The 27,405-nt window shown below is 39.9% G+C and overlaps 2 protein-coding genes, 1 long non-coding RNA gene and 1 other non-coding gene across 4 annotated transcripts; 1 reads left to right on the forward strand and 3 right to left on the reverse strand.

Annotated features, from left to right (window-relative positions):
- Positions 1–773: 773 nt before the first annotated feature.
- Positions 774–8,746, reverse strand: LOC130248750 (uncharacterized). Its single transcript, XR_008839693.1, has 4 exons — positions 8,657–8,746; positions 3,554–3,589; positions 2,742–2,808; positions 774–1,921 (listed from the first exon to the last, which is right to left on the reverse strand). It is a non-coding gene; the product is annotated as an uncharacterized LOC130248750 (long non-coding RNA).
- Positions 3,212–3,299, reverse strand: LOC130250457 (small nucleolar RNA SNORD93). Its single transcript, XR_008839984.1, has one exon. It is a non-coding gene; the product is annotated as a small nucleolar RNA SNORD93 (small nucleolar RNA).
- A 343-nt stretch (positions 8,747–9,089) lies between the features above and the next one.
- On the forward strand, positions 9,090–14,213 carry TOMM7 (translocase of outer mitochondrial membrane 7). The gene is made up of 3 exons (XM_056482737.1): positions 9,090–9,192; positions 12,769–12,817; positions 13,997–14,213. The coding sequence occupies exons 1-3, from the start codon at positions 9,090–9,092 to the stop codon at positions 14,010–14,012; spliced, it is 168 nt and encodes a 55-aa protein (XP_056338712.1). The 3' UTR covers positions 14,013–14,213.
- Positions 14,214–19,747: 5,534 nt separating this feature from the next.
- IL6 (interleukin 6) lies at positions 19,748–27,121 on the reverse strand. Its single transcript, XM_056482739.1, has 4 exons — positions 24,986–27,121; positions 24,783–24,896; positions 24,426–24,572; positions 19,748–22,234 (listed from the first exon to the last, which is right to left on the reverse strand). Exons 1-4 carry the CDS (start codon positions 25,232–25,234, stop codon positions 22,043–22,045), a joined length of 702 nt encoding a protein of 233 aa, XP_056338714.1. The 5' UTR covers positions 25,235–27,121; the 3' UTR covers positions 19,748–22,042.
- Positions 27,122–27,405: the final 284 nt, after the last annotated feature.

Genomic DNA, 27,405 nt, shown 5'->3' on the forward strand with positions numbered 1-27,405 from the left:
TTATTCAGCATTTATAAAAATTTTGTAATAGTAGTTAAATGATTTGTAAAATTTTTTGAAGTCCCATCTAGGCTCCCTGTCAGATTGAAGTTTTTTAGGATTTCAAAAGCCCATCAGCATATCATCCATATTAGAGCTGATGGAACTAAAATACAAAATGGGAAGTAACATTCTGCATGTGGCTTTAAAGAAATTTAATAGAAAAACTACAGAAAAATATTTTGCTTGATACAATTAATGACTCTAATAGATAATGCTGTATGTATTAATCAAATGCCCTAAAACAGACCAGGATCAGTCTAGTCTAGTACTCTGTCACTAGAAGCAGCCTGTCCCCATAAAATATGAGAGAAGAAAAGACCATTTGTTACTGTGCTTATCTTAGAAAGAATTTTCCATCACAAATACCACACATAAATAACTCATCTCTAAACTCAGGACGACATATTTTCCTTTCTATTTTTAAAGTAGGAAGTTAATTGGGGTGCGGGGAACTATCTTATTTATACTTACTCACACAGATTCATCTAGAATGATTTCAACCCCAAGGTGACACTGGTGTCTGAAATACAAAATCTGTATAATTATGTCCTGGATGATGTGATGGAGCTGAAAAGCCTCTGGTTCATATATCTTGTCATCTTCATGCTTCGTTACAGACAACAGCATTTAATCTCTTGTGACTGCTACCTACATCTAAAATAAAGGAGTACAATATTGTTTCTTCAGATGTGTACTTAATATACACTTGAAAATAAAAGGGAAAATATGAAAGTATTACAGAACCAGCATTTTATTTGGACTGTTTAAATGCTTGGAAATCAGAGTCAGATTCACAGCTTCTGCCAAATGTGCCAAACAGACTTTATAAAGCAGAACATAAGGAATTTTCACAAGTTCCTTGAATGTCCTCTGCATCTCCTACAGCTCCTGTTGAAATTGTTCTCATTCAAAAATGAAACCTTTAGGAGTCCATTAACATTTTACAAGAAGCAGTGAAAGGCAAGCAACTAATCTGCCATTATGGGTTTGGTGTGGGTTTTTTTGTTTGTTGATTTTTTGTGGGGTTTTTTGTTATTTGTTTGTTTTTTCTCTAGGCAGGGAGTAATGGAAAAGCTACTGAAATATCATTAATCACTGTAGTACCTATTGCCAAAATCACCCTCTTAAACTGGACTCCAGCCTCTAAAATGACTAAATTGCAGTTGTTCTGCAATTGTAGGAGAGTAAAGTTTGAGATTTTTAATAATCCTAACTGAACAGCAGTTATTGAAAAACTGATAGGTATTTCCCTGAATGTCATTTGTTTTCTGTGCAAAGAGTCTTAGATGAACTTACAGGCATGTGAATCAGGCTGACAATATATAGAGAAGACACACTAGTGTGTCTATTTGACAATGTTTTGAAATTAGTAAAATCTAAAAGCTAAATATGGCATATAACTCCACTAAAATAGACAAAGCATGGACAGAAATTGCGTATGAAAGGCAAAAGGGAAGCATTTTAAGAGACTAAATTTTATTTTATTGGAATAGTAAAAACTTCATTAACCATGAGTTGTGCTTCATTTAATCTTGATAGTACCAGATGAGACTTGGAAAGATAGAAAAGAGATTTCCTTGATTGCCTTCTGGTACCTAAGAAAGGCCTTATTTACTCTTCATTATGATACTAATTCTAATCTTCTGTGTGCTGAAGAACTCAAAGAATTTTCAGTGAAATCTCAACTACTGAAATGCAAAAACTAAAGACAGACATAAACGTTGATACTTTTGTCCATATTGGTTGAATTTCCCAATTCTGAAAGGCAGCTCTTGCTGGAGTGTCACCTTCAGCAGGAAGCTCAGGCAGCACATCCTGAGGGGCTTGGCCAGAGGAGGTGTGAACTGCTCCTCACCTTGCTGATCATGGTTAGGTCCTGCTGAATTAGGAATATGACAATAGGTTTGTCTTTAAGTTACTGATGTAAATTCACTCAAAATGAATAATGAAGGTAAATTAATAGCTATGTTCGGTTTAATTAAATAATTAGATTACACTTAGTTTTACTATGCATTATTCAGTTTGTACATACACATGACACATTTCCTTTGTTGACTAGGCAATCTTATTTAAGATCTGAAAATACACATATTTTTACCTTTCCTTTTATGCTCTGGACTCTGTAATTTGCATTACGAATTGTTAAAAAGATTATAATGACAACACTAAAACCTTGACTGTGCTATGCTTTAAATCCTATTGAAATTAAAATTATACTGAATAAAATTTTAATTTACACTTTTAAAAAAATCTTAGTTTCAACAAACAAACTTCTTGTTTGGGAAGTTGAACAAAAAAGGATACTTAAGGGTATATACAGTAACTGAAACTACATATAATTTGTTTTACTGGGATTTAAGACAAAACCCAGAACAAACTGGAAAAAAGCCACACAGACCTGTTTCAGATCTACCTGGCACATTTCAGCTCAGAGGTTCTTCTTTTGGCTTTACTACATGTTTTCTCTTAGCACATAACCACAGTTAATTAGTACCTTGTATACCTTTATCTTGCAAAATCTGAGAGTGCATCCAAAAGCTCTACTTTAAATCAGTAAAGCAAGTGCTGTGCATCAATCAGTTACATTTTCAAATATTTCATTGTCAGAAAAAGTTGTTTCAGCAGCATTTTTTTGTAGTTGGATGCTAAGAAAGACTATTACAACATTCATTGAAGAGAGAAATCAGAATACAACTTACAGTTAGAATTATTTTTCAAATGCTGCAATTGTATCTTCTGTATCAGAGAGAAATATTTCATTTTTCTCTGCAAAGAATTATATTATCAGTTTCATGGTTGTTTCACTACAATACAATTTACTAAGGTTGGAATTGGTATAAAGGCAAGCATACAAGCAAAGACTTTGGAAAATCAGAATATATTATTTGTTTTCCTCACCTTGTTTAAATCTGAGTAAAAATTTGCCTAAAACAAACTTTTTAAAAGTCCTTTAAAATCTTTATAGATATGTGCTGTTAAAACAACACATTCTTCAGCAAAAAAAAAAAATTGATTTGAGATCTGTTGACAAAGAAAAGGTTTACATTAATAAAACAGCTTTAGAGGAAAATCCTCCTAGAGTCTACAAAACATTTTCCGCTCAGCTGCTAAAAAAAAAAAAAAGAGCTTAATTTAAAAACAATGAATGAGTAAATATGGGTATTAATTTTGGCCTCAGAAAATCCTTTTGTCCATCAGATTTTTGCGTATCACCAAAAGTATGTAAGGAATCAGATTATTGTTTTCATCCTCGGCCAAGTACTGCAATCCTAAAAACATGCATTGAAGAACTGTTGTATTTTTAGAAAAACTATCTGTGGTAAAAGGTAGCAGTATCTCCAAGTGTAACACTTGATCTTCATTATTAAGTAAAGATGGGCAGAATGGGAAAGCCATGCTTCAAACAACACTATGGTTGTGAAGCAGGTAATATTCAGTTTTTAAGCACATCAACAGTTCTTCCCAGAGGTCTCTAAAAGCATTGGATGAGGTTCTTTCAATGCTGTCTCACCTCAGACTGCCGTTTCTCCTTCCCTGGACTCAGAAGCTGTAATGAAAAAACAATGAAATTATAAATCCATGTCACCATTCAGTTTTGGTTTATTTTTAAGCAAATAAATTGTACAGTTACTGTATTAAATATACAAAATTACTAAACTTTGCTGTTTGTTCCTGCCACTCTGATTGTTGTACTAATTTTGAATAATTTTCAGCCAGCAGCCAAGCCCCACGCAGCCACCCACTCACTATGCCTCACAAACACTGGGATCAGGGAGAGAATCAGAAGTGCAAAACCCAGAAAACTCACAGGTTGAGATAAAGACAGTTTAATAGGGAAAGCAAAAGCTGTGCACACATGCAAAGCAAAACAAGGAATTAATTCACTGCTGCCCATGGGCAGGCAGGTGTTCAGCCATCCCCAGGAGAGCAGAGCCCCATCACACCCAACAGTTGCTTGGGAAGACAAAGACCATCACCACATATGTCCCCTCCTTGCTCCTTCTTCCACCCACTTTATATACAGAGCAAGATGTCATATGATCTGGAATATTCCTTTGGGATATTTCCAGTTGGGGTCACCTGTCCTGCCTGTGTGGCATGGCAGTACAAAAAGCAGAAAAGGCCTTGGCTCTGTGCAAGTTCTGCTCAGTAGTAACAAAAACATCTCAAAAACATCAACCACATGTTCAGCACAAATCCAAAACACAGCCCCACACCAGCCACTGTGAAGAAAATTAGCTCTACCCCAGCTGAGACTAGCACAGTGTCTGGCAATATCACTTTTCTTGGAAATATCCCATATCAGACAGTGACCAGAGTACATCCAAGTATCATACAGAAAATCATATGAAGAAGATTATAATTTGGAGAGAAATTTTTTATATGCATTACAGCTCTGCATTCCAAGCATGTTTTGAGACTACGCTAAATGCAAGAACTCAAACATACTCACCCCAGAGTAATCTAGGTCTCAATTAACATTCAGGAGACATTTTAGAATTCTGGTTATTTCACACATAACCTAATTGGACAGCCTAAGTCTTTGTTATTTTGACTGAAGTACTTTCCATTTCACTTTGTCTCTGCCTTTTCTTGTCTTTGTGAAATGAAAAGGAGCATTTCCCAGATCAGTGGTACTGCAGAGAAGTGGGGATTTATTAGACTAGATGAATAGGAATACTAAAATGGAATAGAAGGAACATGATTATTAGAGCACAATAAAAATAGGAAGGTTAGTCGTAACAATGGAGTGAAATAGAATGCCTAGTCAGAATATACTACTGTTTTTACTGGCATCATAAAGGTTCAGCCTGCAGTGGAAATCTGTTGAAGAGACCTTCCTTATGTTCTTGTGCCATTTATACTGATTTATGGTATAACCTCAGAGTATGAAATATACACCATAGCATTTTTGAAATCTAAATTCCTCCTAAATAGGGTCAAACTCAAACTTTGTTCCCAAGCAGATGAATTTAATGCAGCTTCTTGTCAGTAAATCAGGGAAATCTCTAAAGTGAGACTGCTAAGTGCATAATGGAGGCCAGCAGGGATTTCCTACAATGTTTACAGTGATTTTTCACAGACTTCAATGTGTCACTGCACCTTGTCTCCATCATCAGCCTGAGTTGCATGTACTGTTGCATGGCTTTAGTTTGTGGTTTGCTGAGATAAAGCTTTAGAGCTCTGCAATTATTTAACCTGAAAGGTACCCTTTGCACTCAGAAAGACAAGTTAAAGCAATCTGAACAAGTGACATTATTTCCCTGAACCTGACACTTCAGGGATTCAGTCATGTCTATAAGAATCTCAATTCCCTAATTTATCCATAAAACTGGAAATATTTGGCCATTTTACCATGCGTATTAGTGATATTCATTTGCTGTGAAAACACTTGTGGAATTACTGCTAAATGAGTTAATAAAACAGTAGGGATTCATGTTCTTGTTGTCATGCCTGAAACCTCTGCAATTCCCTTTCTGATTTTATTGTTATTGCTGATCACACTAAGCTACAAGGCAAAGTAAATTCAAAGAGATTTATTTTTTTTGCAACAAAAGACTTTCAACATCTATGGCATCACTAATTTTCTTTTGTCACTCCAGCAATTGGGGCTCTTGTTCTTCTTAGTTAATGGATACACCATTCCAAGTGCTTTCGTCTTCATTATCAGCCACACGAAAAAATCAAATTAAATAAAAATTCTTCATGGAAGTGTTACAATAAATTACAAACATGAATACTCATAGCATACCCATAAAATCCTGTCTTTTCCAGGCAGAGTCACCTCCATCTTACACTACCCATTTCTTTGGGTATTAGGTTTTCTCCCTTCAAAACTCAAAGCTCAGTGTTTCATGCCCTATCACAGGCACATTTGCTTTTAGAGGTTAATTGTCAATATTTAAATTATGTGACTAGTGCTGTCCCATGAACTTGCAGGAAGGATGACTGCTGCTCTCTATCCCCCTTTGACTGAGTCAGCAGATTACCAAAGGACTGCTGAGCTCTTAGACCTCTAACATCCTTGGTGACACAGGAATCAAATAAAGGCATGGAAACTTCTGGAACCAGCACAACCACTTACTGGTTTTATTTGTCATGGAGGTTTTGTGGGTTTGTTGGTTGGCTAGTTGAGGTCTTTTAATTCAAATATGGTATGTTGGCCAGTTTGAGACTATGGATATGTGCTATGATGAAATAAGTGCTCTTTTCCAATCAAAATTCTTTGTTTACAGACATCCTTTCAGAGCTTCAGTATGTGAGGCTCTGTAAATTTAGACCAGTAACTATACAGAATCAACACTGGTTTATTTGCACACCAAACACACACCTTCGTGCTCTCCTAGCACTGATTTTGCTTGTGAAAAAACTGGCAAAGTAATACTAACTTTAGTGCTATTAATTTCCTTGCTTCTGTAGTTAAATCAATAAAATAACCTACAATCTTCTTTATTCAAATTGGCAGATATGAGAAATGAAGGATAACACATTTCTGTGCTCTGAAAATTACTCATTGACTCAATGTGTGAAGGGAAGAAGAGAAGATTTGGTACATGTGGCACACTTTGGTGAGTATTCTTTCTCAAGAACACCCACAGTAACATAATATGCACTGTGTCACACGTGACACTGTTAAACCAATTCTCAAAGGAGACAGAGCAGCTGTTCAACCCTTCATATCAGGTATTTGTACATTTGATCTGAATCCCACTTGCACTAAAATTACAGGAAGGAAAAGTACCTTTTGAATTTAATTCCACTACAGAGGGTCATGTTTTATTGCAATATTTTGTAAGAGATTATTAACAAGCTGTGTGCTGTAATGAACAGTTGGTTTTGTATGCTTAGAAAGAATGAAGTGTAACAGTAACCACAGTGTGAAAACAGATCTTACTTGGCCTCATCTACAAAGGAAAACCAATTTAATACAAACTGCTGAAATACAGGTTCCTGCAAGTCAAAAAACCAGGTTCAATGGTTTGAGTCCTGTTTTGAATATGACAAGCCATTACTGATTAATGAATGTGCCTCTTGTACTACACTGGTTCAGAAGAGTAAATCTGTAATTTTGAATGTTTGTACAATTCTACTTATGCGTACTAACTTGAAAAGTTTCACAACAGTGATATACCAAAAAAACTGAAATCAAACTCAAACCTATCGATAGACTTATTCTCTCAGTTTTCAGTTAGAATTCCCAGAATTCTTCCACCCCAAAGGCATATTCTTTTGGGAAAGGAGTAGGCTCATAGTTCTATGAGCTTCATATTGATGTTCATGATGAATACAGCACTGGTGCCTAAGCTTTCCATAGGGATAAGCTATTCAGGAGACACTCACAAACCCTATGCCTCTACTTTACTTGTCAGGTATCATTAAATGTGTGTCAGCCATATGACTGGAAATACTGGTGTATCCCACGTTTAATGTATATGGAAGCACTGGGAGCTAGGACTGGTATATAACATGAAAGGCTGTGCATTCTCTGACATGACTCCACATTTGTGCCATGACCTCACCAAAATATTCTTTCATCCCCCACACTTTGATAATTCACAGACTGTGGCAAAGCAAGCTCTGGGCTGCCAGAACCCCTCATGTTGCCTGCAGTTTGCTACCTGCCTTACCTGGAGAGCAAGTAGAGCTAAAAGCTCCTGTTTTTATCATGAAATGGCAGAACAGGCATCCATATACTGGAAGTAAATTGTATAATCTGAATAAGTAATATTTATTATATCCCTGGATTCTTTTTGTCCCTAAAAATCATTGACATGCTGTTATTCTTAAAGTGACAAGATGGCTACAAAAGTTCAAGTAACTGCTGTAGGCAAACCAATATATAACATGCAGAACTTTGCAATAGGTAGCAGACATGATACAGCCTGATGGTGGTAACTGCTGCAGCTGCATTAGTAATAGCAGAAACCTGAAGACCTGCATCTGGTTTGAATCTGGTGTTACAGCAAAAGGCAGGAGGCTACCTGAGAAAAAATGAAAACATGGTAAAGACATGATATAACTGGATGAGTCAACAGCATAGACAATGTGCAGCAAGGCATCAGGTAAGTTGTGTCAAACAAACAGTAGCTTGGTGGTTCTGCAAGCACATTTATTAGTTAACAAAGACTATGCTTCAGTGCTTATCTGGGCTCTGAGGTTTTTAAGCACAACAAGCTCCAAGTGCTGTATTGGCAGTTTTTAGGAATCAGGTCTCTCTCCCCATATTTCTAGTAAAGTTTTCACTCCCTGAACTCCTTGTTTCCATGGACTGGATACATCACACAGCCTGATATCAAAGATCATGGAATATCCTGAGTTGGAAGGGACCCACAAAGATCATCAAACTCCTGGCCCAGCACAGGACACTCGAAGAGTCACACCATGTGCCTGAGAGTGTTGTCCAAACACTTCCTGACCTCTGTCAGCCTTGGTGCTGTGACCTCTTCCCTGGGGAGCTGTTCCAGTGCCCAACCACCCCGGGATGAAGAACCTTTTGCTAATATCAAGCCTACACCTTCCTTGACGCAGCCTCACTGACAGCACCATGGAGAGGCATTTCCAGTTTCCTCCAGGAGCACTTTCTCTTACCACTCCATATCTACTCTCCACTTACCAAAGGCACTTCCCCCGCTCCAGAGGCGGGGTGTGCTCAGCACCTCGGGGTCTCCGGGGAAGAAGAAGCACACGCGTGCGGCAGGACGCGAGGCGGGCAGGCGGGCCCACAGCGCTCGCAGCCCCCGCGCCCCTCACAGCGGCGCGGCCCCGCTGGGCCGACCCCGGTCCCGCTGAGCTCCCTCAGCCTGCGGCGCTGGAAGGCGGCCGGGACAGGCCCGCAGCGGGCAGAAGGCAGCCGGAGCACAGCGGGCACCCCGCTGAGAGCGGGCGCCCCGCGGCCGCCATTTCCTCGCCCGCCCGAGGGCTCGGCCAGCCCCGGTCCCCGCCCCGCAGCCCAGCGATGGGTCCCGCCCAGCGCACGGCGCTGTTACGAGAGCGGCTGCGCTCCTCCTCCTTCTCCTCCTCTTCCTCCTCTCTGCCCCGCCGCCGGGATGCCGAAGCTTAGCAAGGAGGCCAAGCAGCGGCTACAGCAGCTCTTCAAGGGCGGCCAGTTCGCCATCCGCTGGGGCTTCATCCCCGTAGTGCTCTATCTCGGTCAGTGCCGGGCGGGGACTCGCGGGGGCCCTCGGCGGCCATTGCCGAGGCCGGGTGTGGGGCGGCCGGCTGCGATGGCCGCTGTCCGCCCCGGCCCGTGCGGAGCTGCCGGGCAGCGGCGGGGCCGAGGGCAGGGCCCGCGGGCCCAGGGCCGCCCCGCCGCGCTGCCCCGCCGCCATCGCCGCGCATGTGCGGAGGGAGGGCGGGGCTGCCCTTGGCAGAGCCTAGAGACTGGGAGGCTTCTTGTTACTGCTGGGTTTTTTGTTTGTGTTTTTGTTTGGTTTTTTCCCTGTGTATGTAAAGAAGAAGTACGCGACCTCGTACTCTACTCGGCCTTAGTGAGGCCCCATCTGGAATGCTGTGTCGAGTTCTGGGCTCCTCAGTACAGGAAGGACGAGGAGCTGCTGGAGAGGGTCCAGCACAGGCCACGAAGATAATTAAGGGACTGAAGCATCTCACTTATGAGGCGAGATTGCGGGTGCTAGGCCGGTTTAGTCCAGAGAAGAGAAGACTGGGAGGGGATCTCTTTAAAGCATAAAAATACCTTAAAGGCAGGTGCTCAGAGATTGGAGCAGATTCTTTAGTGTTCCCAGCTACAGGATAGGGTGTAGTGGCCATAAACTATAACACGAGAAGTTTCACCTCAACGTGAGGAAGAAATTCTTTGTGTTGGGGGTGGCAGAGCACTGTAACAGGCTAGACCATGGAGTCTCCCTCTCTGGAGACATTCCAAACCCATCTGGTTCCTGTGCCACCTGCTCTAGGTGATCCTGCCTTGGCAGAGGGATCTCTAGAGGTCCCTTCCAATCCTAACAATTCTGTGGTTCTGTAATAATGAGTTGTTTGCCCCTTTTCCTCCCTGGAGGCCATTCCCGTGTGAGGATTCCCTCTGGGGAATGAGCAGAGCAGCAAATGGGGCTATGATTTAACCCAGTGTCAGTGACTGCCTGCTGTAGTAGTCAAGGCTGTGCTTTATTCTCTAGGGAGTCTGTGGGAGTGCTGCTTCATAGCACTGGGGCCATTGCCAGCCTCTGGCTGAGATCGAATTTCCAGCAACAGGAATACAGGTTACAGTCTCTCTCCCACCAAAAATGGTGTGGATCCTGTTTCCAAGCCGCAGTGAAATGTTAGGGGTGGGCCTTGGTGTTGTGCCTAGTGACCAGGATATATTTTGTTTGCTCCTGTTGTCAGGCTGGCCAGGCATCACTACCACATGGTAGTTCTGCTGAGTTAGAGCTGTGTGCCATCAGCTGTCCTTGTTAAAGAGCTTGACCCACTTAGAACAGGCATATGTGCCACAGACCTGACACTTTTGTTCACTTCTTTTATGAGAGGGGGGCCCAGGAAGACTGATCCTTGCAATTTATTTGGCTTACTTCCTGCCTGAACTGTTGGGAAAAGCACCTAAACCAGGCAGGCATCTTTGCACTGAATGCAAACATGAAGGAGGGCTGGGAGCTTGATATGTTTCCAGTCAAATCTGAGAGGTTGTTTTGATTATTTGAAGGGAATGCTGTGCCTGGCTTAAAGGGCTTTGATTGTTTATAGATAACAGCCAGGAAAACGTTGGTCTCTTCAGCTGTTACAGAAGTGATATAACAGCAACTACAAGCAAAATAAGTCACTTCAAAAACCATGGAAAAAACTAATTAGCATTATTAGGTCTGAATTGCATTTCCTGTTTTAGTTTATCAATGATTTTCAATTAATAAGTTTTAGATGGGAATTTCAGCAGCTTTTTATGACCTAATTTGTTGTTGAAGTTTTTGTTTTGATTTTACTTCCATGGCAGTATCTGTGGATGTGGGAAAGATGCTCCTTTTTCTTAGTGACATCAGAGTGTCACATTAGTGACACTAATGAGTTACATTAGTGACATTAAATAAGTTACTTCAAATTGTATAAAGCCACCTTACTGTATTTAGAGTACTAACACCAGAGTGCTTAGTATATTTTTGTTATGTATCAGGGAGAAATTTAAGCTGTAGTAGTTTAGGTTCATATCTCCAGAAAATAGGTGTGCTGTACCACATTGGCATTGCTTTCTTATAAATTTATCTGCAGTAATGAAAATATAAGCAGGTGAGAAAGGGAAGTGCAGATGCCACCTTGATTGCCATAGACATTTGGAGGTCACGTGTACCCAAAGTCTGCAGGATTGGAAGAAACTCTTCTCTACTGGGATTACTTTTGAGTCTGGGAGGGAAGATGTGACCCCTGTGTGTACAAAATACATGCTGAACTAAACATAGACAAGGAAATGGCTTGAGCCTGTAACTTTCTCTGTAAGGCTTTCTAGCTTGGGGCATATACAAGGAGAATGTGCAATTATAGGTCATTGGTGGGGTTTTGTTGTATTTTTAAAAACTTGCTTTGAAGTGGCTGCCCTGGTTTTAAGTCAGTAAATTAGACCCATGCAGTTTTGTTAAACCTGATTTGCTTATTTTAAAATACTGGGGTTGAGAGGAAGAGCCAGAAACATTCACACACACACAGAGTGTGACTGCAGTTCATGAATTTCTAAGCTGTGTTGCTGGACAGTATGGCAGCCAAAGAACTCAGGTCAGGATGTCTAATAGTCTCAAATAATTCAAGGTTATCTTCAAAGAGCTTTTCCAGTGCCTGTGAAGTTAATGGAAGTTTTTCCATTAACCTTTGTGGCCTGTGTTTTAGGCAACATGGCATTAATTATTTATTTTCTGTAGATGAGGGAAATAATATGTATTTCATGAACCATTCACTTCTAGATAGCCAGTGTAGTGTTGAACAGTGCCTGAATGGCATGATTCTGTTTCAAGACTTTTATTTTACAGTCCAAAGAGCAAAGTTATTTCATATACTAAACCTTCAGTTGCTTCCCTAGCATACATATACTTTAGTCAATTGGTATATTTGAGTCATTGGGGACTGAGAATGAACTCTCTGTGTTAACTTTCATTTCATTTTCCTGGGTGTTAGAAAACAGCTTGTTTGTTTGCAAGCTTTACTAGTATGTAGCTTTTGCCAAAAAGTGCCAATCAGAATAGAAGATTTGAGGTTTAATTGATTTAACATTTAGCATTCTGTCATGCTAAATGGAGTGAACTGTTACTGAAATGCTGCTTTTGTGTGTCAGATGTCACTGGAGAGTTGTCTGTTAGGCCTCAAGGTCCTCCCTCTATACCAGTTTTAGGTGTTGGCAGAGCCCTGCTAGGTTGCTGTCTGAACAACATTTAAAATCTGTGAGTTTGTGTGTGTAAAAGTACGTATGTCTTGATCTCTGAGACAGATCACTTCCTTCATCTCACACAGTTAGTTGACTCTGAGTTTTAAGTTAGGTAAAGATGCAGGTAAGACGTTTTATAAAAAGGAAAGTGTACGCTGGTGTTTATTTTCTTTGCTTTCTAAGTCTTGTAAGAATGTGCAGTTTTTATTCAGGTTACTGCACAGCTTCGTGAATCGCAATTCTATGTTCAGTAGTTTTCTTTTTTATTGCTATTTAATGGGCTGGAATAACTTCATAGAGATTTAACTATGCAGGAATCTGCACATACTTGTTTATTTTTATATATGTATATAATGTATGTTTCACTTCAGGTTTTAAAAGAGGTGCAGATCCTGGAATGCCTGAGCCAACTATCTGGAGGTATGTAATGGTTCCAAATGTACATACAAATCCAGTGCAGATACTGGTTTGTGTGTTACCTCTTGCCAGCAACAGTTGTGAATGATGCCTTCATCCTTTGTTTTTAATTGTTGTGGTTCTTGTTTCTTCGGAAATTCAAATGTCAAGTCAGCAAAGTTCTAGTTCTTGGGAAGATCTTTCTCTTAATCTTGCATAGTTTTTAAGATACAGAACTTCCTGTGTCTTTTGCACGGCAGCTTCCCTTCTAATCTGTTGTAGAGCCTAGTTTGCGCAAGTTTCTGCACTGAAGAATAACTTCTCAGCTTTCTAGCACAAATTTAAACCAAAACCCAGTCTCCTGCCTTTGCAATGAGGGAATAAAAGGTGCATAAAATAAAGGGCTATATCCTTTAGTATTAGTCACTGTCATGAAGCAAAGTGTGTTTGGCTCAATTTGCTTCTTTCTTGTGGGACTCTTTATTATGCTGCAATGTTATGGCATTAGTAATACTTAAGTTCTGGTGGAATTTAAGTTTTATTGAAGGGCTTCCTTCTAACTAATTAAAGTTTTGGGGAAATCGTGGTTCTTCTGTTTTTCAAGAAGTGCCTTTGATTACTGTGCGGGACCAGGTATTCCTAAACAAGTAATTGATGGACTGTATTGTTTGTAAAGTCAAAGATTAACTCTTCTGGCTTTACATAGTTACAGTGTATAGAAATCCCATTTCTAGGATTCAGTGATTCAGTAGAAACAGTAAAAAATATGGGAAAAAAGTAGTAAGATCATATTACAATTTCAGTGGAATCCTCTGTTGTCTTGATAACCAAATTGCTTGCAGTTGTTTGCTTGCTGACAGTGTTTTAATGTTTAGCTTCATTGGTGGTTTGAGGCTTCTTTTTTGGTGTGTATCTGTACAGTGTAAAAGCTGTGTTTTGTACCAGAATATATGTGTGTAGATATCACAAACAGATGTTTGGTCTAATCCGAAGCTTACAGCTGCTCGTTTTTGTGAGCACATGTTGGTGCTCTGTAGGCTTAAATTTTACTTTAAAAGTGGCATTATTTCAGTATTTTGGGGGCTAGTGTTTATTCTGTACATTTGTAAGGCTGTTTCTCCAGACTTGTGTTTTACAAATACCAATTTAAAGACAAGTACATGCTGCAAATCTGACTTTATTTCCTCCCCCCTCCCCTTTCAGTCTACTTTGGGGATGAAGGCAGTGGTGGTCCTGTTGTAGACGCAGCCGATGGACAGTGTCAGAAGATACGTACATTCCAGAGGATGAGGCCGACACTTAGACCAGCTGGCTCAATCAGCTTGCTAATGACATAGGTTGTACATACAACAGAATGAAGTTTATATGGACCTAACTTATTTGCATTACGGTGTAATTAAATAAATACTGTTTGAATGGATGCATATTGTTTTTAAGTCTTTACATAAGATAATGTAGTAGTTTATTTTTTACAGAAACCCATGGTGGGGGTTTTTGTTTTGTTGTGTTTTTTTCCAAAATATGGTGATATTTAACTCCCATACTTATCCCTGTTAATCATTGCCTTTTGGGTAAAGATTCCTCTTAATCTTCACAGTAACCAGAAAATCAAGCTAATGTTTTCAATACTTTAATATTCTTCAAAGATTCCTTGCCCAAATGTTTGCAAGCCTCTGTGGCTGGTTATTGTGCTGATCCACTTTGGGTTTTTTATCTCCTTCTGGATTCTTTTATCTGTGGATACAGTAAAAATTGAGGGATTGTATGTTTGTGTTTTCTAGGACAATCAGATACTAAAAAGTATACTTTTCTGCTAAACTTTCCTTTAAATGCTAGCTATGTTTTCTGGGATTTAGGATGGGGTGGGAGGGCACAGCAGTTGAGTACCCTGTGTGTGTGTATAAATTGCTCTTACTGTAAGAGAAAGTTACTAATGTATAACTGAAGGAAGAAAAGAGGTACACAAAACAAGGTATGTGCTTCATTGTTGTGCTGAAATCTTGCTCTTTGCACCATGGTTGTTCTGGTTTCAATTGATTTTCTCCCTTTTAACACTGAAGTTCAAGCACTGATATGGTTACTTTGGTTTCTATTAAATAGAAGCTGTTTTGGGTAGATTGCTCTCTTTCTTCCAGAACTATGAAGCATAGTTTGTATCTCTGCAATGATTTCTAAAATAAGGTTTATTGGCCCCAAATTATCATTGTAACAAAGGTATTCTAGATTTTGGCGTGGCTTTTTTTTTTTTTTAGCCCCACAGATTTTTGAGGCAGTTTTTACATTAATTAAATATTTAAGAATAGGAGATTCCTCAGTTTTTATTCTGCCATGACAATTCATGGTAAAATGTTACTGTGTTTAAGGGCTGTGATTGGAAAAACAGAGAGGAATGAGCCAAGGGAAAAAACTTAAGTTAGAAGACAAGAGTTGGAGAGAGAAAAAAGCGAAAACATTTATGGCAGATAATGCAAACCAGCATGTTCTTTAAAATTCCATTAATCACAACAACTCAGTCAAATGCCAGGAAATACTGGCATGGCTAATGATAGACTGCTGACAGTGGAACAGAGCAAGGACTGAATGCAGAACAGTTTCTCGTGACCGTGTATCTTTTTGCTAGTGCTGCCTTTCTAGTGCCTTTTCTCTTACGGTAACTTGAGATTAATATAACTGCTCATCTGTCTTAAATTATGACAGAAATTAAAATTTTGATTCTTTTTCTTGATTGATCCTAATGATAATAGTAATGAAATAATCTCTTGGTACTTCATAGTAGCTTTAATCATGATTAGGAACATTTTTCTTCTGTCAAGTTTCGTGCAGTAACCTGAGACATTCAATACTAAGAAATACAGTATTCAGTGTGAAGTTATTCTTATTTCTCAATCAGATTTTGCATTTTACAAGGGTGTACTATACCCAAAATTCAGCAGTGGGTGGATGGACCCAAACACCTGCAGAAGCATATTTCATGTGCTCTGTTGTGCGTCTGACATTTGGGGATGTGGTTTGTGGGTCATAACCACCACATGATTGCTCTGGCTGCTTTCCAGGGATGATAGTATTTGGCAAGAGGTAGAGAAATAGGGAAGTGTTTCTCTTTCATTAAAAGTTTTACAAAAGCATACATATGTCATGCACAGGCCAGATTCTGTGACGCCTCCATGCTGAAAGTTTGTCTTAAAAATAGTTGCATTTCAGGTTTTTTGCAACTTGGAATTACTGGATAAATTTTGCTTATGCAATTCTTACTTTAAGCACATTGGATAGGGATTTTTTAGTAATTCAATGCTACTGAAGTATGTTTCTGAAAAGCCATTAGCGTTGGATTTTCAAATTGAGGAGTAAAAAGATTTTTATAGACCTTCAAGTCAGGTTAAATTGAATGCCAATATGTAGTAAAATACTTTTTGTTTATATGTCCAGACTTTCATTCCTATAGTGCTTTTCCTGTAATTAAAAAGTGAGTGAAACTTCTCCTTAAATAAACATTTATATTCTTCCTATGCTTCCAGGGTGAAAAAAAAAAGGAAAAAGAATAGGTATTAATCGTTAAATTTTGGTAATTAGTTGTAAGGTAGCAAAACCAAATTGAGATATTTTTCTTCAAGTTTAAAAATGAAGAAATCTTTGGTACGGATGTTTTGAAGTTAATTTGCAGTTTTTGTTCTATTTACAAAATTCAGATGTGCTTGTAAGAGCAGGTGGTTTGGGATGTTATACATTGAGCAGATCCCTGTGAAGAATCTTAATTCCCTTAAATAAGGTCAGGAAATATGCTAGTTTTAGCAAAACTGGTGGTTTTTTGGTGATGCTAGGGAGAAGAGGGCAGGTCTATGGATTGAGGTGGAAGAACTCTCTCATGTTAGTCCACGCTGGGGACTTTAATTAGATGTTATTAATTTCAAGTGTTTTAATCTATGACTTTGCCCTTTCTGTTTTTCTCCCAGTAGAACTTGAGAAAATTTAATTTTACTGTCACATGGGAGACACTTAGAAAAGAACAAATATGAGTTTTCCTGCTTGATCTTTATTGATCTTTATCACTGAATCACTGCCTTCTACAGCCAAGTGCAGATTATTTTCTGTGATGGGGTTTGTGATGGTGTCATATGAGCTCTTAGTCTTGGAATAAAGTCAGTGAGCATAGTTTACTTCAAAATGAGCTCTGGCAACCACAGCTGAGGTCAAGGCTGCAGTGTGGATGTGTGAAATAAAATCATTGATGCCTTCCATGTTTGGTGGACATTGTACTGACTTTGAGGTATCCCATTGAACTTATCCCAGAGACAGGGATTGTTTGGCTTTATACTTTGTGCCTTCAAAGTGGAGGGAGGTGGAGTGTGCTTGTGGTTGCCTCAGTGTCAGGGAAATGCCACCTGTCACTGGAGCCTGTTTTACCTGGTGTCAAGTAATTGTGCAAGGCACAGCGAGGGAGTCTGGTGAGTTTGGTGGTTTTCTTGGTCTTGGTGTATGGACTATGGATCTCCTGGTAGCAGGGTAGAAAAAGAATGGTGTCATCACTAAAGGGGGGAAAAAGTCTGGCTTTCATTATAATTTTGTTCTTAATAATTGAATCTACAGAGAAACCTATTTGTTTGCACCATAAACTCTTCAAGGCCTGGCTAGTTGTGAGGCAAAATTAAGGTGGTCAGGAATTTATAACAGGTTTTTAATTATGCTACAAATTCCTGGTGTAGACATGGCTGGCACAAAGTAACTACAGTATCTCATCACAGTTATAAAACAGAGGCAGTGTGACTTTTTTTTTTTTTCTTTGAATGAATTCATCAGCAAATCTTTTAGCTGAACTGTGACATAAACTGTGCAGACCAAGTCAACGTTCAGAATCTCATCACAACAGGCTCATTTTGGGGAAGTATAAAACTTGTCTTTTGCTACTTTTTACAGCTGTCTTCCAAAATGGCTGTAGGTGACAAAGAGCTGCTTAAGATCTTGTCGTCTTGCATTGTGTGGTAGATGAAACAGACATTAAACATAATGGTCTTAATCAGAAAAATTGCTAAATCAAACTATATATACCCTGGATATTTTTGGAAATATTTTGTTACAGGCTTGGAATTTAAGCTGGGATGATACTGATGATATTTGGAAATTAAAGCTCATTACATCTGTTTTCACCACAGGAGGAGAGACCACATCCTGTTAAATGTCATATGACTAATTTAATTTTTACAAATAACGACTTAATTGCAATTTCTAAATACTTTTCCATGATGGTGTGATGCAATAGCCATTTCTTGGTTAAGCTTGTGGGTTACATACATTGTTTCTTGGTCGTGCTTATGTTATTTCAGGATTAGAGAATGGGTTTTCTCAGGAAAAGATTTTCTCAGGAAAGATTGAATCTTAGATCCAATCCACTGAATAGAAATCCAGACTGAAAAATTTCTGTAGAGTGTTTTCTGCTGGCTGCCAAAGTCATTCTTGAAAATATAGGAGGATTTGCTTAAATATGTTTAGATTACATTAATTGGTTGATTTTGCTAGTAATTAATGGAGGAAGTAGTACTTCAAGGTTGAAGTCTGCAGAGGTTGCATTTTTTGGAAGCAAGGGGGTATAGGTGTATTTGGTTTTTCCCTTACCAAGAGCAGGAAGAAAATTCACTGAGAGAGATCAGAAATTGTTATCTAATCATTTGACTTGAAAAGCAAGGACTTAGTCACACTTTTTTTTTTTTTTTTTTTTGCCAGTGCCTTGACCATGAGGACTTTGATGTATACTACTGCGTACTTACCTTTTCATCATTTTATCTTTTAAATTGAAATTGGAAAATATTATTAGTTAAAAATAACCATCACAAACATTGGGGGAAGTTTCCCATCAAGCTAAGCCAACCTAATGGCTCATTAACTGCTGGAAAGTGATGCTGCTGCCATGCTTTACTGGAGGTGTAACTCTTCCATCTCTGCAGCATCAGCTTGGTTTTGCTAATCTCACCATCAGCTGTTAAAACAATACATGGAGGCACTAGAGATGCATGCAGTCTCATTCAAGCAGTTGTTGTTCTCTGCCAAAATTTAGTGTTTACACCAGAACTGGATAGGGAGTAGTACTGTAGCCTGGGAAGTCTGTGAGGTGAAATGTTTTCCACTTTTTTTTTTTTTCCTTAGAAGTTTCTTACACGGTGAAGTATGGTTAAAAAAGAGAGAAATGGTACTTCAGAGACCATGCCTTACCCCACCCCACTTTGCTATTACAGATGACTTTAATATTAGGTTGCATTCTGTCTTTTTGGTTTTTCGGGAGGTTGTTTTGGGTGATTTTTTTTTTCCCTCTCTTGTCCAGTGTTCTGGTGTTACAGCAGCTGCTCTTTGGGATATTTTATTTCTCATCCTAAGCAGTGTTTCTGAATACTGTGGGCTTTTCTTGCATGCTGTATAATGTATGCATGCTTTTCAACATAGCTTTACCTTCTTCCTTCTTTGGGAATCAAAATCAGGATAAAGGGAGCTGGTAATCTGTGAAGTGTTCCAGAATCTCAGTGTGAGGTTAACTCTTAAGGATGAATGGAAATGTGGGGAAAGGCTAGCTGAGATATGCAGGGTGAGGCTGGTCCTTTACAGCAGCTGCCAAAATGCTGTTTTGGTGGGTAATTTCCTTTTTTTTTTTTTTTTTGTTTTTTAGGTAATTATTAGCAGTTCTTTTTTTATTTAGGTTGGGTTAGTGGGGTTTTTGTTGTCGTTTTGGTTTTTTGAGTTTTAGTTGCTCGGTGAGTTGGCTGTCATTTAGGAAGAGCTCTCTTTAATAGAAGTGTTGAGGCATTGTTGCTGAATGTAGTTACTTCTACTGTTCTAGGTTTTTTATGTGTTTATGCTGGTCTGCCAACTCAAATCAATGCCTTTGTGTGTTTGCTAATGTAAAATAGTTTCTACACAGCAGACTTAAAGAGGATGATAAGTTGGTTCATTTGAGAGACCCTGTCTTCTCTGCTTTCATCTGAATTCCCCACTTCAAATATTTGTGTGACAGAAACACGAGTGAGTGTTGGTTTCAGCAAGTAGTGCTGATCCTGGGAGCAGTCCCTGAAGTTGCCACTGTGACAGGAGATTGATGGCCAGCAAGGCAGCTGCTGCATTGAAGGACCCTGAGAACTGTGGAGGAGCCAGAGGTGAAATAATGTCAGCTCAGTGGCACCATCAGGGATAACACTTTGCTCCAGGAAGGACTTGAAAGTTGACCTCCCCACCCAACAAGTAGTAATCTTTGTTCATTTTCTGCACCCTAAAACATGGCAGCATTTACATATTTACTAGAATTGCAGTCAGCCTGGGGTAGCCATCAGCTGGAGGGTGCTGGTTGAAGTGTCAGTGTTTGTCTGTCAGTTGCAAGGGATTTCAGCACTCCAATTCTTACACGATTTTTGGTGTTTCAGGAGATCAGTGTGACTTTGTTTAGATGCAGTGTACATGGTAGCTAATGGTGATCTCAGGCAGCCACTCTTCTGGGAGAAGTGAAACCAGGAGATGGCTTTTCTTTTGGTCAGTTTTTTTTTTTCCCTTTGTTTCCCCCCCCACCCCGTTCTCACATAGTAGTTAGGTTCACTGTGGGATTGACTTTGGGTCTTACAGCTATTATTGGCATAATAAAAGCCAGAAAGGTCTCTAAACAAATGGTCACTAAAAGAAAATCCCTGTGAGTGTAAGAAGTGAAAAGACTGAGACAGGCTTTCCTATGTTTCCTGGAGCATGTGCCAGGACTGTTAGAGTAGGATCTTATGTGCTGTTAGAAAACCCATTCACCACAGACCTCTTTAAAGATCTTGATATCTCCTCATTCCTTCTCCAGATGTTGCTCAACTTGAGATGACAGTTTTACCATATTGGGCAAAGCAGTGGTTTGTTTTGTTTTGAGCATCTGACATGTGAGCAGTGGGTGGACTGGTCACTGTTTTGGCATCTCCAGTGGTGGAATGCATATGTGGACAATCAGATCACTCAGAGGAAGAGGAGAGTTTGCTGGCATCCTTATCCACATTCCAAGGCATGCCTTTCATCTGCACATCTTCACCACTGTGCCAGAAGGAAAAGTGAGGGTAATGAATAATTTACCATTTTTAGGGACAAAGCTTGAGGACCTTCTGCTGCCTGCATCCCCTGTGTGACTTCCTCTGAGTTTGGGTATATGAGGTACCTGCACAGCTACAGTGCTGCAGATGATGCAGCCAAGGAAGTTTCAGTGATTTGGTACTCAGGCTTAAGTCCTGTTCTTTTTTTTTGTTTTTTGGGGTTTTTTTTTCACACAAGTATTCAAGAATATGCATTCATGGTATGTGGCATGTCCATACTAGTGAAATATAAATTATAGAAGACAAATGCATGTTGCTGCATTGCTCAGCAGCAGTATGTTGATTTATATTGCTTTAGGAAATAACCTAAATTTTTTTTTCTACTTCATGGGGTAGGGGCCAGAAATGATTAACCAAACTTGGAAAATTCCCCTGGATGACAGCAATAAAACTAATCAGAGGATAGTATTCATGTCAAAGTGGTTAATGTGGCTCTCACACCACTTTATTTGTTTAAAAGATAGTATTTGACTTGTAAGAAGATCCTTGCAAACAATTTTATTGTGTGTCCCTTATTAAATATAAGGCACTTGTCCATTTGTTTCTCAGGAGCATTGATATTTTGTTCATTCTTAAGTGCTGTTTTCAGTGCATCTGGTTCCTTCATATCCAATTTTAAGAATTATACGGTAATCAAGTTGTCTGTACTTGTGTACATGTGTGCTATGTAGAGAAATGGCTTTATCATATAGAGAAGTTCTTGAAAGTGGTTATTCTGATAATTGCAGGTATTAAAAACTGGATATATTAGAGTGCTTTAGTCTTGTTTAAAGTTCACAGAGGTTATACAAGCTTTTTTTAAAAATCGGCTTTTATTTGTCCTAAAAATATAAAAAAGTCATCTCTCAAATATATAAAAATGTAAGTTATACAAAATTTTTGTTAAATACATATTAAATAAGTTTATATCTGAACAGTACCATTAGAAAGGAAATAAAATACATAATTTGTTTAAATTATTTCTAAATATTGAACATATAAATAAGAAATATTAAAAACTAATAAATATTTTAAATACAATAAATAAGTTCCTCGAAGGAAATGGAAATATATATAGATGCAAACCATTGTTACTATTTCTAGTTCTTAAAACAGAACAACACTGTTATCTGCCACCTGACAGATTTGTAACAAAAGGATTGTGCCTGAACTAAAACATTCAGACACTGAAACTCCTGGTGTTTTTCAAATAGCGCACAGCCCTCACTGTCTTCTCCATAAACGAAGTAAAATCTTGGAGGATGAGGTGGATGGTGATTTTCTCTGTCCAGGCCTTAGTGGATTTCAGCTTTGTGTGGAGAGATTCCTGGGTAGCTGCATCTGGGATGATCACTTCTTCGGGATTGATCACCTGTGAAAAAGACAATATTGGGGAGCCTTGGTTAAAAAATTGTCACTGAGCCTGCTGGAGAGCATCAGTATGTTCCCAACCTGCTGCATATCCACTCTCTCTGTACTGCAGGCAACAGCCCTCCCTGGACCTGTGCTTCCCTCCAGCCCTGCATCACTGGAGAGGTGTGTGAGGAATTTTGATGCCTGCTACGATTGCTGTGTAGGAATCTCTGGGCTATACTGTTGGTTCTGGTTTGAGTGCAGCCTCTGAGCAGATCAATACACCCCTCCTGCTCTCTGGCAGTCATGTAGTTGGTTAGGTAGGGAGGTGCTGATCATAGTTTGTCCTAACCTGTACTGCTCCATCCTGAATTATAAGTTAATTAGCTGACATTGGAGTACTCTCACATTTTGTAGCAGATTAACAGTTTCCAAAGATGTCAAGCTTGTTTAGCTGCTTAATTCTTACGTTCCAGGCATTTAGTCATAGATGAGACTAAGTGTCACCAACTTTCACTATGTGAGAGCATAACTACAAGATGAGTAAAAGTTATTTATCTAATGAGTTACTTATCTAATGCTGACTCACAGCCCTGTGCACTGAGTACCTAAATGCCTTTGAAGAACTTCTCCCAAGTCATTGAGCTGTTTTAGATGATTTAGAGTCTAAAGTTCTAGCAAGTATGTACTTAATCCTGTGTTTAGGATCTCTCCTACACTTTAAAAAGTGACAAAAAGGTGCAAAACTCCTTCTGGAACATCTTTTTTGTGCAATGTAAGAGAGAAATATTCTTCCTATCCAGACTACTTGGGAGTGTCTTCTGATCACACTATTTTCCTGGTGTGCCTAGCTACTTGTTGTACGCTGTTAAAGTCTGTGTCTGGATAGCCAGGCAGGTATCATGCTGGTGGATCTATTTAACCACAAGTGATGGATTTTGGCTTTGCTGTCCTTGCCTTAAATAGCAGATTTTTCTCTCAAAAAGAAAAATTGCCAACCTGAAGATCAAGGCTCTTTCTCAAAAACTCCATAGTTTCTACAAGTACAAGTTTTGCTTTTGTTTTTGGTTGCTGTGTTTAATTCTGCCTGTTTTGATTACCTTGGTCAAAAAAAAAAAAAAAAAAAAAAAAAATCCAAACCCAACCAAAGAACCTAGTCTCCCTCAGTTATGAAAAAACAAACTTTCTGCAAACTTGTGTATTAAGCTGGAAGCCAGCAATCAGTCGCTGTCTTATGACAGGACTGTTATTCTCAGCTAGCACAGTGTGAAAAAAAAGCAGTTCAGCTTCCTTTCACATAAAGAATGATGGGCATAAGTAAACATGTTAGGAAAGGTATGGCAAATACACAATACACAATAGGCTTTTCACATGCTGAAAATTGCCTGGAAGGAAATAATGCCCCAAGACTTCTGCAGTCCTTACCTGGGTGATTTTTAATTAGGCAAAAGGCTTCCCCAAAGACAAAAAGAAGTGTTCATAGTAAGGATTATTAAAATGAGCAAGAACTACAGGAATTAAGTGAATTTTTGTAGCGTGATCTTTCAAAGCTCTCCAAAACCTGAAAAATGTGTATCAGAAACTAATAGCATTTTAGTTCATCAAATCAAGAGAGAAGTGGGTATTTTTATGAAAGAAGATTTTTTTACAAGCAAAATCTGTGTTTTTTAGTAGGGAGCTGTCTGGTGTATTGGTAGCAATATCTCAGTATACCATACAGCTTGGCTTAAATGTCTGGTTTGGAGAGTTTTAAAGAGAAAGAATATTGTAAAAATACACTTGTCTTTTTTTTTTTTTTTTTTCTTTTTTTCTTTTTTTTTTCTTTTTTTTAAAATGGGCTTTTAAATAAGTTGCTGATTTTTACTTCTCAGTGGGTTCCCACATTAGAAGGGGCTGAATTGAAGTTCTGCAATTAGAAACAAGCTGTCTGAGAAATCTTATTTCTATCAGCCAGTTTAATATATTAGTTCTTAAAACAGTGGTGCATATAGTTGGTTTGGAAATTATAAGTAACAATAGAAAGTAGGAAGAGTTGTTTCTTTAAGAAAAGAAAGCAAAACTTTGTAAAACCTAAGTCACAAGGGTAAGATTGGAGCATAAGGAACTATCACCTGTTTTTTCAAGGAACTGAAACATAGCATCCTCTATTTCTGACTTCTCATCAGTATTAAACCACAAAAATTATCAAAGTGTATTCAAAACCAACTCACCATCCGTCTTATGGTACGTGCCAGGTGCTCTGTACTATAGGATAGCGATTCAACATTTTGGTTTTCGCTAGTGAAAGTTTCTTGTATGTATTTGAGATACGTCTGAAATGTATAAAGCCCGCTGGAGATTTTTCTCAAGCATTTATCCTGAAATGAGAGAAAGGTGAGAAAGTCACTCAAGAGTTCAAAATGCCTTGATCTCAATGCTGTATGCAGGTTAGCAGACGATGCTTATATAGTACGGAGGTCTGGCCAGAGCCGGCACAAATCTTTAGGTCAACTTCCAGAGTTGTTTTGAGCAGGCAAAAGCTGCCCCAGGTGTACAGGATTAGAGCAGAAAGGAGAGCGGTTCCTTGCCTCATTGAAGCCGGCGAGCAGACACCCATCTTCCTCCGTCACCTTGGGGAGGTTGAGGTTGTTGCGGAGGAGCACTTCCACGCTGTTCTGGCAGATGGTGAACTTCTCGCACATCTGGGGAGAGACACGGAGAGTTTGGTCGCGCCTTGTCAGGAGGCGGCGGCGGCCGGGCCGTGCGTGTGAGCGTGTGCGGCCGTACCCACCTCGTCCCGCAGATGCGTCGCCCGGTCGTGCAGCAGCTGCGCCAGCCGCAGGCTGTCGGGCAGCGCCGCTCTCCGCGCCGCCGCCTCGTCCAGCTCGGCCTCCCCCGAGGAGTCGGCGTGGGGCAGCGGGGCGGCGGCGGCCCGCGGCACCAGCAGCAGCAGCAGCAGCGGCGGCGGCAGCAGCGCGGCGCGGAGCGCGCCCGGCCGGCGGCGGCCCCGGGCGCAGCCACAGTCCCCGCCGAACTTCATGCTGCGGCTTCTGCTCGGCTCCTTTGGCCCCTTGTCGTCGGCGAGGCTGGCGGGGTGAGTGAGCTCCGGGCATCCCTGAACGTGTATTTATTGAGGGGGCTTCGAGATTATTCATGGCCTGGGAAAATCCGGCATGAGAACACGGGGGGTGTGTGCTCACGGAGCGCGCCCGGCTTGACGGGGCTGCTCGAGAGCCGGGATTGTGAAACGGGCCGGGGGGGTGGCTGAAGGCGGCCGCTGGAACATGAAGTAATCGCTCCGTAACTCCTTGGGGGCCGGGCTGCCCCCCGCAGCCAGCGCCGCTCACCTGCCCCGCGGGTCCCGGCCGGCTCCAGCCGCGCAGAAACTGGGAATCGGACGTGTATACCTACCGGGACACGCTTACCAGCCTCCACACCTAGATACACACGTACTTTATATACGCTGTATGCTTCCGTGTGTGTTAATACCTTCATGTGGGTTAACGTTTCATGGATTTTTGTATGATGTCTGTTTATCTCTGCGTTTTAGCTATTTTTATTACTTGTGTGTGTGAAACTAAACGCCCCTGTTTAGGTGCTGGGTAGTACAAGTCGCAAGTTGCCTCTTCCTGAGTGAACTATATGTGGGTAGGATTAAATAAACCAAATACTTTAAATGGACCAAAGCCAGCTCCTACGGGAGGGTGACTGCAGGAAATGCCACGAAGTTCCCTGTTATCTGCTGCCTTATCTCTTTTTGCCTACCTGGTAGCTATTGCAGGAATTTTAACCTTTCAGGGGGACTCTTCACCCAGGGCAAGTGTGCCTGTTGGGATCAATCTTGCAGAATGCAGGCTGAGTCAAACTGTATAAGGCATGCTGACATTGAACTTGTGGAATGTCTTGAACTGATTTTGGCCAAACTGCCTTTTTTTTTTTTTTTTTTTTTTTTTTTTGTATTAAGAAGTCGGTTATGTGTTCTCACACAAGGAAGACTAGAGTCTGCATTGGGAACTGCTGACAGAAGGGTACAGAGTGGGGAGAACAGAACATGAGGCGTGAGAGAGGTGTTAGAAACAATACAGAAACTGAAAAATACCCCAGATACTTCTACTTCATTTTCTAAAAACAGCCTGAAAAGAGAGCCTCAGGAAAGAAACAGGGTACTGCTGGTTTTTATTTAATGTTTCTTTCTGCCAGTAGTAGAAAAGCACCTACGGTAATTTTGCCCAGTGGAGAAATCTTAGAGCTGGAACACAGGTGTGAGAGAGCAGTTTTCAGCAGCAGCAATCTGTCTCTGCCCAGGTCCCTGAGTGCAGCAGGGGGGATTTGCCAGAACAGTATCTGCTGTAACGTCAGATCTGTTGTGTTAGGCATAGAAGAAAGCAAGCAGTATGTTTGACTATTATCAGTGAAAAAATCCAACTGAAATGTGCCAAAGGATTAAAACAGCCAGGCCAGATGAGCTCAAAGCCTGGTATTTGCTTTTGGATAACCATCAGAGGCAGATACATCAGGGAGGGAACTCCTGCCTACCTCTTTTTCCACTTGCAATAGCACATGGATGTACATGTCTCAGGGATTTCCTTCCGCTGCCAGGCGACTCATAGGCTGTTCCTGCAGACAGTCAAACTTTTCCTTTACCTAACCCAAGTGAAAATACTGTCCTTAAAATGATGAAAACTTGGTAGAAAGCTGTGTTTCCTTAATAATATCTTCTCAGCAAGCATTCTATAATTTTGTCTGTAGCTCTGTAATTCTTGATTTTGTAAACTTGTTTTATGAGTTGTTGTATTCTCATTGTGTCATGAAAGTCTCTGTTCCTTTGAAATTTTCAGAGAACGTTTTTGTGCTGATCACTGTTATACAGTCTTGCTGATGCAAGTTGCATCTGCGGATTGAAATAAATACAAGTTTCAACTGTTCCTCATCTAAAAGTCTCTTACCCTTCAGTTACTGTTTTCTCATTTTGGGGTTTTGTTTACTTTTTTTTTTATATGAATACCCATGTGACTTTTCAGAAGTACAAAGTATACTTACATGCTCCAGTGAAAGGTGCTCATTAATGGCTTAGAAACTCTGATAATCTAGGACAAAGCCTAGCATTCAAAGGAAGAAGGAACTGGAATTTACACAATAGCATTAGAATACTCCTATTGCTTTGGACAGTTTCTTATGGAAAATGGGTTTTTTAATTAGTACTGTACATAG

This window comes from Oenanthe melanoleuca, chromosome 2 (assembly GCF_029582105.1).
Source record: "Oenanthe melanoleuca isolate GR-GAL-2019-014 chromosome 2, OMel1.0, whole genome shotgun sequence".
Taxonomy (NCBI): Eukaryota; Metazoa; Chordata; class Aves; order Passeriformes; family Muscicapidae; genus Oenanthe; species Oenanthe melanoleuca.